Source organism: Mizuhopecten yessoensis, unplaced genomic scaffold, assembly GCF_002113885.1.
Source record: "Mizuhopecten yessoensis strain PY_sf001 unplaced genomic scaffold, ASM211388v2 scaffold631, whole genome shotgun sequence".
NCBI lineage: Eukaryota > Metazoa > Mollusca > Bivalvia > Pectinida > Pectinidae > Mizuhopecten > Mizuhopecten yessoensis.
In genome coordinates this window covers 44,273-61,930 of record NW_018403643.1, presented here as the reverse complement: position 1 = coordinate 61,930, position 17,658 = coordinate 44,273, and the positions used below count along the sequence as shown (strand labels likewise).

Here is a 17,658-nt window from a genome sequence, read left to right as displayed (position 1 = left end):
CCCCCTCCCCTCCACCATATAAAATTTTGTACAAATTTCCCAAAATATCATAGGCTATTGATTGCATAATTTAATTGTGCGTTTCTTTTTTTGTTCAGTATATATTTGTCCCTTAAGTATTAAAATATCTATTAAATATTATCAAAACGGATGATAATATCAAGAAAAAAAGACTAAATTATATTGACAGGACAACACAACAGAAAACATTGAAAAGGGTCATTGCATACGTTAAAAGTTATTGATTACAAACAAAAGGCGCACATGTCAAAGTGTAACAGATTAAGAAAAACAAATTTATTTAAAATAAAACTCAAATTGAAAGCAAATATGAACTGTAGATGTCGGAACGTTATTCATTTATGATCGTTGTACATTTCTGAATTTAAAATAGGGCACACAATTCAACTACGATAAAGATACCGCTTCACAAAAACAGCAATAGAACAACAAAATGTCAACCGATTTTCCTTTTAACCGTTTATTAACTTTGTGCAATATTAATTTTCATGTGATAGAAAATGTAATACATCAACAAGTTAGAGAATCAATGTAAATCAGTTGAACACATTCGCTTGTTAAGCTCTTATTCGTGTTGTGCTAAAGCCGATGTATGTGAGAAGCTACTTTCTATACTTAAAATGATACATTGCTAAATGGTAACAATGCAATGTCGTACTGTTATGCATTTTATTTTTTGTATGTAGGTTTTCTTGCTTTAGATATTGTCATTCTTGCTGTTTTACTTTTTAAATCAGTCTACATTGTTTATACTGGCGTACATTTTATGTGGGGGATAATATTATGTCAACATGTTACAGTTAGTGTGACGTCATTCTTTGCTGTGTTGCGTTGTCATTCATCCTCTGACGATGTGGAAGTATTAGACAGCGTCCTTGTCGACCGGGGCTGGTAATGAATTAAATATTAATATCTGAAGAATAACGATGTGTAAACAAAAATAAATGATCCGTTTATGGCTTACAACGTGACATGATCACTGTCATTTCGTGGTAGAGCGTCTTTCTGATTTACCTGGTGCCTTTGCAAATCATAAACAACAAATCAATATCTAGCGAAATGCATTATGTACTAAGCTCGGTGCGTCTTGAAACAAGTTTGTACATTTACGTAGTGAAACATGAAACGGAAAAAAGTAACATGTAGATTAACTTTAAAACTATTTCCAAACACTTTTATTGAGACATAATGTGCGTAGCAGACTTGGCTTGGTGGAAGTGGTTTGGTTAGAAAGGTAATGTATACCTTTCAGAGTTCGATGTAAAGCGTATAACAGATATGAATGGGTGAACATTAAGCTCACAGAATAACTCGAATAATTTTCCAAAAATAGCAATGCCATACATACAATACAGATATTTGCACATAGTGGTCGTCTGACGACCCAATCCACACTTACTAGATTTGCCAAAGGTCAATAGAAAGCACGACTACAAGGGTTTGTTTTCTATAAAGAGGACAACACCTTAGTGTAACACATCATAGAGTATCAATACTGCCTTTGTAATAAAACTTGTATTATTCATTGTAATATACCATCTACACAATGTCATATATTACGCCTGCATTCATGATGCATTTTACAACAATAACAGTTAACAGTAAATCGCAAAATATTATCAAACTAACAATTCTAAAATGAACATGCTATTTTCCATCTGTCAGCTATTCCAAACTTAGATTCAATACCCATATATCAAATATTTCATATCAGACAATATCACCTTAATTGTTATTGAGTTTATTATTTGATAGATCACAGTCCATTACAACAATATTTAATGATAAGTGGTAAAATGGTCTGTGGTAGTTTAATTTCAAACAGATTTCTTAGGCGTATTTAATGGTATTCAGAATTAAATTGCATAATTTAACTGCGCCATGTAAAACGTAGGTGACAGGACGATGTCAATGATCTAAATTTAACTCGCATTTACAAAGCCACACAGTCAGTTGTGAAGACTGTTTTTTATATTTTCTCAATTAAAAAGATTTCTTAGTAAGATAATTACAGTTTTGTCCACGATCGACGATTGTTAACGCTGTGATACTTCCTTGTTGTCTATAACGCCATATCGAAGGCTAGCTAGCAGCAGACTGGCATGTCGACCAGAATAAAATTACGATGCTGGGATATATTACCTATCCTGCTGTTGATTGTTCCGGTATCAAGATCCGAAAGTAAGCATTTATTCAATTTGTTTCCATTTTTACTAAAATTTTCTTGAAATATACGTAGAACATTGTTTGATGAGGGTACATATACATTCCTGATGGTACGTTAAGTAATGTGGGCAATATGATTAATATAAAGCTTAGAGTTTATTTTGACTACTATAATACAATACATAGGTGTTGTGTTTTGATATCGTTTTCTTCATTTATGTGTTATCTTGCTCAGTTCGGAATTTGACATAAGGTACATTGTAGATGTGTTATTTCTGGTTTGTAAAGTTTGCATTACGTCTAATTTTACAATGCGTATTACATATATGACCAGTGTTAGAAATGTAAAACTGTCAATAATAGCTCTCAGGTAAAAAAACAGGTAAACAACATATGGATGAGTGACCGTGAGGTTTTGTTTGGACTGTCTGACACAGATATTTTGTACACCTCAGAAAGTTACGTAAGTGCCCTGGGTGACAAGAAACACCCTAGGTACGTGTACAAGACGACTTTGTTTACCTGCTTGTTTCATGGGTCCGTGCCGATGTGTGTATTTTCTTTATGAATTAATGTATTACATATTTAGAGATAAACATACATATCTAGCAAACTATGGTGACATACAAATATACCTTAAAATCAAGATTATGTGGTTTTGAAACAAATAGTTTTTATTTTTGAAGACATTCCGCTAACTGTATCAACCACATCTGCTATCGCACACCATAATAATAATAATAATAGACTTTATTTAAATTCGATAACACATTGAGTCAATGACTCGTCTCACATGTGGTCGACCATCGTGCGTATACATGTGCTCAATTTTCATTCGCACTGTATTGCTCGGTATTGTTAACCAATAGTTCATTGTTCTTATGGTTGTTGAATAGTGATTCACTTTTATACTTTTACTATTTTCCCTGTGTTTTCATTTAACAAAACTATTTAAAACTATTGAAAACGTACTGTTAATCGTTCGGCATATGCTTCTTGTCGAGGAGCAGCCATCACCGGTGTATCTATTTGTTTACGTGGGTTTTGACTTTCGAGACGACGTGATTTTGGTGAATCGCCAGAAGACATTCCGAACTCACTGCGCATATACCATGAGGATTAAGTCAATCAGAATAAATAGTCATAACAGGTTCCATAGAACCATGAGGCTTCAGACTTGCAAGGCTGGGTAGCCGGTCAATATCAGGATAGGATACCCTCTCTCTACATGACTCACACAAGTTAATCATTTACTATATGTTATTACTAATATCTTTTATATTTGAAGTTCAACACTAGACACAACTGTCTAGACTCACAGATACATACATGACAAGGTTTTTATAGGGCATTGTTGGCGGGTTTAATGGCATATATGAGCGCTACAGGAATCTGTTTTAGACAACCAGAAGTGTACAAGCCAAACCGGTGTAATGGGACGGGTACACCCCCTGACTTTTTGACCCCATATCAACCGCTATAGCATATTAAGATCTACAAAACCTTTACGTTTTTCTAAAGTCTTAATATCTGAAAATATCATTCAATGTAAAATATGTTAACACTTTCCTTTTTAAATCACTCAGAGTCAATATATTAAACCGAAACAAATTTTAGGTAGATATTACAATCGCATGAAACACTTGCTGATTGGCTGATTAAGTTTTGTGAATCCTTGAAAGATTCCTTATCCCTTAAACATGTTGAAATGAAATAACGTTCTGAAAAAATATACATTACCGAGTAAAACAATTCTCATTTCATTTACATAACATTAACCTCTAGCACACCAATTATGCACACACTTAGCAATTTCATATTTTGCACACACATTTCTTGGTACCTCTGTTCCTGGAATCATTACAGTATCTGAAGTAATTAAACATTTGTATTAGTAAATGTTATTGAATTGAAACAATTTAACACATTTAAAATTTACACAAAACTCCAAAATTCTTAACAAATCATGCGTCATAAAGTTTTATCAGATATCGATCTTTACTGATTAGCTATCCACAAAACACACTGTGTACACACAGCGCTTCATGCTCCCTGGGGTGCCGCCACTTTACAGGGAGAATATTTGGGGTATGGCTAATGTAATGCTATAAACAGCTAATTGTCTAGGAAAACACATAACAGAAACTTATTAAATTAATAAACAGGAGGTTGGTCTAGGTATATATCATGACAGGAATAAAAAAGAATAATTATTTTGTATTCACTAAAACACATTAAGTTGGATTTAACCAAAAAACCTACATGTATATGCAACACTTACACATAAAGAAACTTACATGTGCATTTCTTATACTAGCGTGATCTGTGGTACTGAGAGGCTTATTGCTGTTACTAGTCTTGTTGTGTACGGTTAAACTGTTATGAAGAGACAACGCAATCTATGATAAAAAAAAAAAAAAAAATCAGTAGACTGAACAAAAATCACTTTCAAATCTGGAAAGGCTGTATATGAACATACCTTTTCGTGACTGTTCTGACTTTGCCCCCGTGTCTGTTAACGAAGACGGTACCCCTACCGGAACGAACTGTCCTTCCACGTGCGTAAACCAGCCAAATCGCGTAAGATCCTCCAGTCCTAGACGACTAACGGAAAAGTTATGACCACGTACAAATCATCACGTGTGGTTCCAGTTTGCACTGTGTCTGATCTTCTTACGTTTGGTCATGTATCTAATTCCGCTTCCCACTAAGTCATTTGACACACCTGCACTTTCAACACTTTAGGACACAGCACCATAGCAATGTTTATGCATATATACTGTTGATTTCCAATTAATGGTAGTCTATTTTATCTTAAACTCATACCAATAGTTTTGTCGCAATTTTTTACAACCTTTATAGCCGTGTAGATCTCTGCATGGATACAGTTATGCCATATGTTATAAACAAATGGGTATCGAATTACGGCTTACGTATACACATGTACCATTCGAAGAGCTTGCATTGTATTTCGTTTTACGATTGTATATACACATAAACTATACCGTTCTAAGTCCACTCATTTGTTACGACTGACAATCCCCTTGTGAAAGTAAAAACTCATTTTAAAAAAAAACTATCTTTTAAAGCGTACAATAGTAACATTTTTGGAACGTTTCTTCCATTTGTTTTCATATGTTTTTATATTTACTATTTGTTTACCCACTGTAGGTAATACCTGTGTTGTTGGCTTGTCGGCCAGGTACATGTAGCCAATGAACAGTGACCATGAGGAAGTTGCATATCTTTTAACACTGTGCATTATTTACCGCATACGTGTTTGCATGTACCCGCAAAACAAGTCCATGTCATTGAGTATACTGGTACTATAATCATTGTTTTTGTTTTTATATACCTGGCAATCTTATATATATTTATGAATTATAAACTATAAACATCTTATTATTTACCGAAACTTGGCTCAGCCCAAACGACGATATCAACGAGCTAAATTTCTCTTGTTTTTCTGATCCCTTTTCCTATTTTAGGACTGGACGATAAGGTGATGGCGTTTCCGTTTATGTCAATAGCAATATTTTGATGACGCGTCGAACTGATCTAGAGGAACTGCGAAAAGTTGGGTACTGATTCAATATTGGACTAGTTCAATATTTTACCAGCGTGAAGTTGGTTACCTATTTAATATTGGGCTGGCCCTATCTTAAGCTAGTTTGATATTTAGATGTTACTAACATCATAGGTCCTATGCCGCTTTTCTACACGTATTTCACAACTGGTCATCTTCTAAGGTATTCACATACAAAACGGCATCAGCGATACACAGGCTAAAGGTGTGAAAAGGCGGCATAAGACATATAACAATAAGCCCCGGACTGTAACAAAAAATGACAATTCCATAGTGAAATTAGAAAAGTTGCCCAGTGGGCATCTTTAGCCTGGGGTATCGTTGATTCCGATTTGCATATGGATACCTTTGAAGATGTCCAGTTTCGGTATATGTGAGAAAAGTTGTCCATTGGGCATATTTAGCCTGGGGTATCGCTGATGCCGTTTTGCATGTGGATACCTTAGAAGATGTCCGGTTGTGGCAATGTGTGATAAAGCGGTATAAGACCTATAACAATATGCCCCGGACAGTTGAAATCGGAAAAATTGACGAATCCGTAGTGAAATTCGAAAAGTTGCCCAGTGGGCATCTTTAGCCTGGTGTGTCGTTGATGCCGTTTTGCTTGTGGATACCTTAGAAGGTGCCCAGTTGTGGTATATGTGTGTGAAAAAGCGGCATAAGACCAATAACAATATGCCCAGACTGTTGAAATCGAAAAAAATGACGATTTCATAGTGAAATTCGAAAGGTTGCCCAATGGGTATCTTTAACCGGGGTTATCGTTGATGCCGTTTTGCTTGTGGATACCTTAAAAGATGCCCAGTTGTGGTATAGGTGTGAAAAAGCGGCATAAGACCTATAACAATATGCCCAGACTGTTGAAATCGGAAAAAATGACGATTCCATAGTGAAATTCGAAAGGTTGCCCATTGGGCATCTTTAACCGGGGTTATCGTTGATGCCGTTTTGCATGTTGATACCTAAGAAGATGCACAATTGTGGTATAGGTGTGAAAAAGAGGCATATTACCTATAACAATATGCCCCGGACTGTTGAAAACGAAAATTGTCGATTCCATGGTGATATTCAAAAAGTTGCCCCGTGGGCATCTTTAGCTTGTATTAATCGTCACTTATACAATGTATATAGAATTACATTCTAGTTGTTACTGGAATAATTTTGTGCATACACATGTTATCATTTGTTCAGCTCAAAGTATATGCTTTTCCACATGACATTTACCTGATATTTTAATCATATGCGTATCAACAAAGTATGTAAATCCTTGATTTGTATTAATTTTATTGAGAAACTTCTATATTTTGAGTCACGAGGAGGGCCTATCAAAACATCTAAGTATACGCTTGGTCTCATAACAATCGTTCTGGTTATGTTTTCGTCAGAGTGTTCGTTGTCTGAATTGTAAATAGGACTGGTTAATGACAAAACGTAAATATAATTGTAATGATTTAGAGAGCTACTAAATATAACTATCTTATTTCTGTAGTTGTGTTATTCAGTATTTATATACTGCTATTCGCAATGATGCCCTACTTCAATACGTCACGAGTTTGTTTTTGTACGTGTGATTTTAGGTTATCGTAGACCCCTTTACAACGTCAATCTATTTGTTCAGTGGTTTCAGTATAACACTGTTCTGTATAAGAACAAGCCACGAAAATAGTAAAACGCAGATCCCCGTAATACATCACTACTTTGTTTCAGAATAAATCTGAAAAGTTTACAAGAAAACAGATGTTTCTCAATAAATCAAACGTTTTGTAAATGATGTTTGATTCGTATTTTTGATTCATATGTTACAGTGTATGATACAATATTGCATACTTTCGAGGCAACATTCGGAGATCCTGCATTATTATAGATATAAGACGGCATTTGATTCGTCCATCGATACAAATTGCTTCCATGATATATTATCAGCGGAATTCCCATTTGCCTATCAGGACAAGATTGCAAATGTGAATGAAGTCAAAGACACTGACAGATTATAAAACGATTAGTAATGACGTCACAAGGATACACCGCCTACAAAATTTTCATTAGCTTATCAGACCCCGCTAACAGCTGCTAATGTCTTCAATGACCATAAAAAGTTACTTCAAAAATTAAGGGGGGCATTGGTCAATTTCAAATTAATTACTAAATTGTGTGTATTATGCATACACACTGGTAATTGTATCTTTATAATCTTGAAATAGATAGAATATGTCCAAATTAAATTACACTGCATCGTAGAGCTTTATTTTAGAAGTTTTTATGAATAAGACTGGGATAACCGTAATTCTATTTCTGAATATCAATATCGTGATAATAGTTTACTTTTAACTGGATCTTTAACAATACAATCACTGTTCGGTAAATCTCGAAACACATTAATTCTTTTTTCAAATCAATCCGGTTGTGTAAACATTGCCTGTAGCGTCATTTTAGAACAAGTCTATTTACCGACCTGTTCAGGATTGCCGAGAACGTTATTTGACGTGTATGTCGTCTCTAATTTAAAATAATTATTGTAGAACCCGCTACGTTATATTAATACAAACGTGTTATAAAAAAAAAATCGTTTCTACCATCATTTTCATTTTCACACTTATGGTATCATAACAACTCAATGAATTATTGAAACTTCTTTCGTTGTGAGGACACTCAGCGTTTTAAAGAGCTTTATAAATCTAGAGATTTGATTCTATTCCAACAATAGGCAGCATGTATAATTCTCTCAGAGTAACAGATGAAGAAAATAACGTCAGGAAGCTTTAATTTTACAACGGGATTTAACAATAAGAACTATATTAAGCGTGTTGGGTTAATTTAGCGTTGACAATGTAACGTATGCGATATGTGTCAATGAATTATTGAAATATCTATACAAAAATGATGAAAACGGATGATAATATGAAAACAATTCTGACCAACAAATATTGACAGAAAACACAACCAAAAACATTGAAGGTCATTGTGTACTTTAAAGTCGATTGGTTACAAACAAAATATGCGTATGTCGAAATGTAAAAAGATCAAGACCGGTGTACACAGTATTGTGAAAATGAATAACGTTCAAAAATAGATTCAAGTTGAAAGTAGAAATGAACTAGATCTCGGAACGGTATTTATGGATGATCTATTTACATTGTTCTGAATTGTATATTGGGCAAACAAGCCAAGAAGCGTCAACCGATTTTCTGTTTAACTGTTAATACTCGTTGTGCAATATGATTGTTCATGTGATAGTAATATACCAAGCCACAGAGAATGTCATACATAAACATGTTAAAGAATCAATGTAAATTAATTTATAAAAAATGGCTGAACTAACTCTCATTTGATTTGTGCTAAAGCGGATGCAAATGAGAGGTTTGTTGCTGTATTTAAAATGTTAAACTGCTGAATTGTTACTATGCACTGTCAAACTTGTTATGGATTTTCTTTTCACGTATGAAGGTTTTCTTTATTTAAGTATGGTCATTGTTGCTGATTTACCTTTTAGATAATTACGTCACAATGTACCGGTAAATGTGACGTCATTCTTTTCTGTGTTGTGTTGTCATGCATCCCCTGACGAGGTGGGAGTATTATACAGCGTCCTTGTCGACCGGAGCTGGTAATAATTTACCTAAACCTTATCTATAAAATACAGATATGTATACAGAAATGATTCGTGTATAGCTTACAACGTGACATGATCACTGTTCTTTCTGAATTACCTTGTGCCTTTATAGACTTCAAGTCATAAACAACAAATTATCTATCTAGCGAATGCATTATTTGTTCTCAGCTTGGTGCGTATTGAAACATGTGTGTACATTGTCTCGGTGAAACGTTGAAACTGAAAAAAATACATGTAGATTAACTTTCAAATTATTTCCAAACATTTGTATTGACATTACGTGCTTAGCAGTACAGACTTGGCTTGGTGTAAGTGGTTTGGTTTAAAAAGGTAGTGCATATCAACGGAGATTTAAGTTCACCTTTCATAGTTATATGTAGAGCGGTATAAAAGATATGTGCACACAGTGGTCGTCTCTGACAACCCAATCCCTACTTTCTAGTTTTGCCAAAGGTCAATAGAAAGCACCACTTGCTACAAGTGTACTGCTATAAAGAGGACAACACCTAAGTGATACACATTAAAGATTTGCAATACTGCTTTAGTGAATACATATTTGTTATTCATTGTATGCCACATCTATGCAATGTCAGTATTTGGTTGTTTATTTTTAATATAAAGGCATTGTGGGATAGGTATACAATCAGCCCTAATTATTGGAAATAGACAGAACAATTGATAAAACAATGACATGTGCTAACTGTAACGATTAAAACAGACACCTTCCTTGATTCTAGGAGACTTAAAATTACCAGCTAATCAAACTTCATATATTAAATTATTCATTTGACAGTAGTTGTGGTGACAAAAGCCATTTATTATTTGTAAGTTAACTTAGATAAGTAAGAAAACACATCAGGACTTGGAACTCACTTCAGCCACAAGTGTTAAGCAAATAGTATATGATACATGAAATAAACAATATTAACTATACTATTGATATATTGTACTTATAGCATATAAAGGGCTTCCTGCACTTTTTAATTCAGTTAAGTTTGAGAGATATTTGCAATTGCCAAGTTTAAGATGTGTCCAAAAGCCATAACTCAGTATATGTTAAGTGAATATGCATTTTATGAGTTAAGTAGCAGATTTCAACTCAAAGTATAGAGTAGTGAGAAACCTATTGAGAAAAACAAAAACAAAATCTTTAAGTGAAAATTGAATTTCTATCATTTTTTATTTGCTTATACATGCCTGTTGAATTTACACATGTTTCCAAAAACAGAAATGGTATTATTTAGTTGTTTTAGCTCAAAACAGAAAATTATATTTGTGATTTACCCTATCCCTTTTGGTACCCCAAAAACCCACTTTCGATGAAACTTTTGCCTTCGTGTTTGCGTATGTGATACAATAAGTCATATTTGAACAAATTAAGGAGGTGAAAAGACGGATATACCGGGGCTCAAAAAGGGGCCTTGTAGACACTCATCCTTTACCACCATCTGCTTCATGTAAGAGGACAATGTGAATGGACTAAATTTAATTCACATTTAACATACCACACTGTCAGTTGTGGAGACCAGTTTTTATATTTCTCAAATGAAAAGATTTATTAGTGTGATCACTATAGCTACGTCCACATTCGCCAAATGTTATCGCCGTGATACTTCCTGGTTGTCTATAACACCACTTCTAGTGCTAGCTAGCAGCAGACTATCATGTCGACCAGAATAATAATACGATGCTGGGAGATATTACCAATTCTGTTGTTTATTGTTGTGGTATCAAAGTCCGAAGGTAAGTTTTTATTTTAAGTTTCCATTATAAAATAATTGTCTTGAAATACTCGAAGAACATTGTTTGATTAGGGCACAGATACAGTCTCCATGGTACTGTTTTGTAGGTAATGTGATCAATATGAAAGCTTATGTTTATCATAAAAACTACAATACAATAAATGTTTTTTTTTATAGTTTTCGTCATTTATAAAATGTAATGTCCTGCTCTATTTCACAATCATTAATTTTCTTGTCCTCGTGATAACACACCAGCCCTTACAAGTATAGAGTTTACATGTCCCCGTAATATCACATCAGCCCTTATTAGTATAGAGTTTACATGTCCCCGTAATAACACACCAGCCCTTTTGAGTATAGAGTTTACATGTCCCCGTAATAACACACCAGCCCTTACAAGTATAGAGTTCACATGACCCCGTAATAACACACCAGCCCTTATTAGTATAGAGTTTACATGTCCCCGTAATATCACACCAGCTCTTATGAGTATATAGTTTACATGTCCCCGTAATAACACACCAGCCCTTACAAGTATAGAGTTTACATGTCCCCGTAATATCACACCAGCTCTTATGAGTATATAGTTTACATGTCCCCGTAATAACACACCAGCTCTTATTAGTATAGAGTTTACATGTCCCCGTAATATCACACCAGCTCTTATGAGTATATAGTTTACATGTCCCCGTAATAACACACTAGCCCTTTTGAGTATAGAGTTTACATGTCCCCGTAATAACACACCAGCTCTTATGAGTATAGAGTTTACATTTCCCCGTAATAACACACCAGCCCTTATTAGTATAGAGTTTACATGTCCCCGTAATATTACACCAGCTCTTATGAGAATATAGTTTACATGTCCCCGTAATAACACACCAGCTCTTATGAGTATAAAGTTTACATGTCCCCGTAATAACACACCAGCTCTTATGAGTATATAGTGTACATGTCCCCTTAATAACACACCAACCCTTATGAGTATAGAGTTTACATGTCCCCGTAATAACACACTAGCCCTTTTGAGTATAGAGTTTACATGTCCTCGTAATAATACACCAGCTCTTATGAGTATAGAGTTTACATATCCATGTTCTATTCCTTAAGACCTAAGTATTAGGATTGTCTGTAGAGATAAACCTCCGATATATAACCTACTGTATTTAAGGTTTTTAGGGTAACGCCCCTCATCTGAGCTTCCATTAGTTTTTTCATTGATTTTCATATTCATATTTAAAGCATATTTTACCGTTTGTCCCGTTTCTTACCAATCAACATACTGTTTTATTTAGAATAGGACGCAAACGGAATAGACGACACTTTTATTAAGATTTATCATTAAACGAATTACATTTTCCAGAAAATCCTTACGTTACTTCATCATTTTCTTAACTATAAGCATGAAATACGTTGCAAAATTACAGCAAAATTACAAATACATTTGACCATGTTTGTATGTTTATCATTCTTGTTACGTAAGGAAATTGTGTTTATTTGTGTGACCACACAACGTTCAAACAAGATCGTAACTACATCTTGCACACATCGTCCGCACTTCATGCACAAAATCGTGTAATCTAACATTCGCTCTCGTTTATGTCCGTACAAATGTGCACACGTAGTACAATAAGTTGATCTATTTTACAAAATGAAAAAAAAAAATCTAAATGTGAAATCAGGTAATAATTTCTGGTTAGTATATTTCGTATTATGTCTAAGGTTAGTACGTGTATTACGTATTAATTATATACAGTATCAAAAATATACGACTTTCAATAATGGCTTACACAGGTAACAGAACATGTCAACAACATTTGGAAGAGTGACCGTAAGGTTTGCTTGGTATGTGTCCGAAGTAGATATCTTCTTTGTAGTAAACTGTATCCGTATTTGTTTGTTAATTCCGTAAGTGTCTATCTATAGTTTTGCCCCGTTAGACGAGATACCTCCTAGGTACGTGTACTAGGCGACTTTGTTTACCTGTGTTTTTATAGGACTGTGCCGATGTGTGTATTTATATTCTTTATCAGCGATCATTTAAACCCAATTTTTGAACTCAATGCAGATTTATGGATAACCTACATATAAAGCTTCAATATGGTAACTTTAAAATGAACTTTTGTTTTTGTTTTAATTTTTGAAGTCATCCCGTTATTGACATCAACCGCAACTACCATTGCACACCGTTCGATCATTGTGAGTATAAATGTGCTCCAGCTTTAATCGCACAGTTTGCACATGGTAAGCGCAGTTTGCACACATCGCGCATCGTATAACGTAGTGCACCCCACAACTGCATATAGTACGTTATTGTCAATGTTTGTTCGATTTTCGTATTTAATATTTCATTGCTCTTATAGTTTTGGAAAAGTGATTCACTATCCTAAGTACTGTTGTACTTTCACTGTTGTCCCTGTGTATTCCTTTAACAAAAATTTCTAAAAAAAAAAAAAAAAAAACGGTATTCGCTCGGCATATGCCTCCCGTCGAGAAGCAGCCTTCACCGGAGCGTTTATTTGTTTACGTGGGTGTTAACTTTCGAGACGACCTGATTTTGGTGAATCTCTGGAAGACGTTCCGAACTCACTGCCCTTATGCAGTAGATTTGGTCAATCAGAAAAAAAAAAACCAATACAAATAACATAGGGCCAAGGCCTGTATTTATGAAACCGTGCTCATGCTCAAGCTTGGATTTCGTGCTCAGACCTCATTTCTTATTCAAGCTATAAATATCGAAAACAAACTTTGTCAATATGGAAAACATGTGAAGGGTCTTAGATTTAAATAATGTTTTCAGTGCTCACACTTGACCTTTTGTTGCCTAACAACAAAAGCAGTTTGAGCGTAAAATCCATGCTTGTGTATGAACACAGTTTCATGAATACGGGCCCAGGAGGTTTGGAGTATGAAATAGGATGTACGGGCAAAACACAACTCCTTGCATGGCCAGATAGCCGTCAAATATCAGGAAGGTTTACCCTCTATATATAGGCTGCGATAACGGTTGTCCAGGCGATCAACTATAGCAGTACAACAACATAAGGGAACGTTAGAGCGTAAGACCTTTTCCCTTTCATATTATATGCTTTTCTTTTACATGTATTTTGTTCATATCAAATAAATATCGGTTAATTTTAGACAAGGTGCTGATTGGTTTATGACTTGGATACTCATTCACATCTGACGGACTTGTATCTGTAAACTGACAAAGTAGAAGATTCCCTAAGATTACCGATGGTCATAAGTTGGTGGTTTTAGGGGAAACCAAAGTAACGATTATTATTCTTCTAGTGACACTGACAGGCTTTCCCCGCGGATGTCCTGTTACCTTTGTTATACTTTCCATGTATACGCTCTCTTATTTATTATTTCATTGATATTTGTTGTTACGCTACATATATACTGAGGAATAATATAATTCATGTTGACCCCTTTGACCCGGTGCTTTTTAAATACCCGACCACGTGGGGTTTTCTACAGGTACTCCTCTAACGACACGGTTCTTGATGTACAACCTTAACTAATTATTCAGTTTCAAATAAGCAATACTTCTATATTTTTTTAATTTATAAAATTGAGGTATTTTTTTTACACAATTTCCTTTCTGTTTCAACAATAGTTTAGACTTTTTTTTTAACAGTTGTGCCCCTAGTACCATCGATGAGTCAAAGAAGGACGAAACAGCTGTTTAATGCAGTGTAATTAATTTTTTGGACATACGGCTGCATTTTTAATTGTTTCGCAGTCACATACTTCACCATGTGTTATATTCATACCTAAGGTAACATCTAAATCAATGGGGCGAAAGTGGAAAGGATAAATCGCACTAGCTAAATTGTCAAGACAATATAGTAAGCATTAAGCTATTCACAAAAGGCAAAGGAATTTTGAAAGCTCGATGATTTCTATAAGAATGACGTTTTTGTGGTATATTCACATTAATTGAAATGTAGACGCTCTGTAGTTTATTAATTTTAGAAATGTCTTTCAAAAGTATGCCTTAACGTTTATTTTATTATGGTTATTTCATTTTGTTGACCTTATGCAATTGTATATGCATTGTATGTATTATTGTAGACTTTCAGAGGAATTATATCTGAATTACTTCAATGTACATTTGTAACTGATACTCTTACACCATAAACTATAAGTAAAGATCTATATTTACATTTGGTGTGGCAAAGCCCTTCTATATTACTACTAACGTAGTGTCAATAGCAGCTTCATCTTATGAGACTATAACTTAAGTTGGTCTTTGCACCTCCGAGCGACTTAACAGTGTCACTACCGAACTGATCAGTATCTTCTGCTTTGATCCCAAACACCAGCTGCCTGTCTCAAGTGTCTGTGTGATCAACAAACAATTGTATGCCTGGATTTTTCACCAATTCAACCTTCTCCGGTTGCACGATAAACATCAACAACATGCCGGACTTCAAATATAACTCTGACCTGATTACTGCAGACTTCCGTTGAGTGCGTGCGCCGGATATAGGTCGCAATAAAATCGGAAAAATGTTTTACGACACTTGATTAGTTACTTACAAAATGTTATTTGTTACTATTCATGAATCGAGAATATGATATATATATAAATTAAAAACAAATGAATTATTAAAGAAAGTTGCGGAGTCATTTCAATTGTGCATGGGAAATAGTGCCCGACGTCAGCTGTTATCTTTGTGCCGTTCTAGATATTGACCTGACATGACGGTAATAAGCGGGAAATTTGAAATTTGGAAAAGACATAAATTATTTTTTGCGAATTCTCATTATGGAAATATAAATATAAGCTAGCGCGCACCATTCAGTTTGTCTGTGACACATGTGGCAGTTATACCAGTTGGTCTGCCACATCAATGCAGTTTATTGCTTAAATAGTCGCCGAAGCAAATATGCTATTTTTGATATTGGTAATTGTTCTTCTATTATATGATACAACTGTATAAAAGGAGATGGCGCCCGACGGCAATGTGCCAAGCCATCTTTTAATTAAATCAACCAAACCCAACATTCTGCAAAACAACTTAAGCAATATGAGCCTTATATGGAGAATCTAGAGCTACCAGATATCACCCCGTCACAGGCACAATGCCTGGTATAGCAGGACAAAATGTAGAGATTTAACAAGGACAAATAATATCGTGACAATACCAAAATAAAATTATTAGCTAAATAACACTCTACAATATTTTAGAGACAACAACCATAACTTCTAGAGGACTTATAATAGTGTTTGACCCCTAAATACATATATTGCTTCGCGCTTTGGGGTGACTTATGTTAACCATACCCCGCCCATAAAATAATCCGTTACTCCTAAATGTTTGAACTGTATTCTTCATTGCCCAATGGATTGGGTTAACGCATGCGAAGAACACCCAAAGTCACTCAATATACCACACGACATTGGAACTCCCGAAAGACAATTAATGATGCAGTCATAGCATATATCACTGTAACATTTTACCTTTTTCATCATTTCAGAAAATGTCGCTTTGGCGGGAACTGCAAAACAATCGGCAAATCAAGACGATAGATGGACAGCTGATAAAGCAATAGACAATTGCATCAATCAAACGATATCAGGAACACCGCCTCATTGTTGTGCTCATACAGCTGACAAGAATCACAAACAAGCCTGGTGGCGTGTGGATTTAGGACAGAGAAGAACAATACAATACATCACGATATACTACAGAAGTAAGTTGTTTTTGTATCATCATTTAATTATAAAAACTGTTCTTGCTAGGTAATGTGTTTATATTGAAATTATTACCGTTTTGAATTAATTTTGAATGCTATTCGGGAAACAAAATACCGACCACAACCTTGTATTTTTATCAGTTCTGAAAATCACTAAGTAACGGAAAGTGTAGCAATTTTTACTTCGTGCAAATATTATGTTCATAATTCGTAATATTAGGATTATAAAATATTGCAACGCATCTGTACACATTGACAAGCCATAAAGCGTATTAGTCAGGGAGTTCGTGTAGAACGTGGTAGATTCCATATTTAACTCCGAATGTGACTCGTTTTTAATATTTCTGAGTGGGCATTGTTACAACTTGTTTGATTTACATCACTATCTAACTATAAATAACTATAAACTACATTTCTAGACAATACAAATACTAAGGGCTTACGTATATCTTCAACTTAAACAGGACATTATTCTTTGGGCTTTTGATCTAAATTGTTCATCACCTCAATGAATGCAAAAGCATTTCAAGTAGTTTAATATCATAAAATTCGTATATTTTAGACAATTCTAGACCAAGATTTGGTGGATACTCGCTCTCCGTGTCCAACTCTACCGACAACATACAAGACATTCTATGTTATCAGGATAACAGTAGTAAGAAGGAAGAAGTAGACTTAAACCCGACTCACCTGTGTCCATACGTAGCTCGGTATGTGACTGTTTACAATAACAGAGAGAGCCCAAAACGACACGACTGGTATAGTGATTATCCTATTCTGGAATTATGTGAAGTTCAGGTCTTAGGTAGGTACATTGATGCATA

At 34.7% G+C, this 17,658-nt stretch overlaps 1 protein-coding gene across 1 annotated transcript in view; it reads left to right on the top strand.

Moving 5' to 3' along the window:
• Positions 1–2,067: 2,067 nt before the first annotated feature.
• The window catches only part of LOC110451226 (cell death abnormality protein 1-like), a 34,193-nt gene continuing 18,602 nt past the window's right edge, over positions 2,068–17,658 (top strand). Inside the window, exons 1-3 of the mRNA XM_021499145.1 lie at positions 2,068–2,202; positions 16,616–16,831; positions 17,397–17,639. Of these exons, the coding sequence (XP_021354820.1) occupies positions 2,124–2,202; positions 16,616–16,831; positions 17,397–17,639 (538 nt within the window). The 5' untranslated portion in view covers positions 2,068–2,123. The remainder of the gene's footprint in view (positions 2,203–16,615; positions 16,832–17,396; positions 17,640–17,658) is intronic.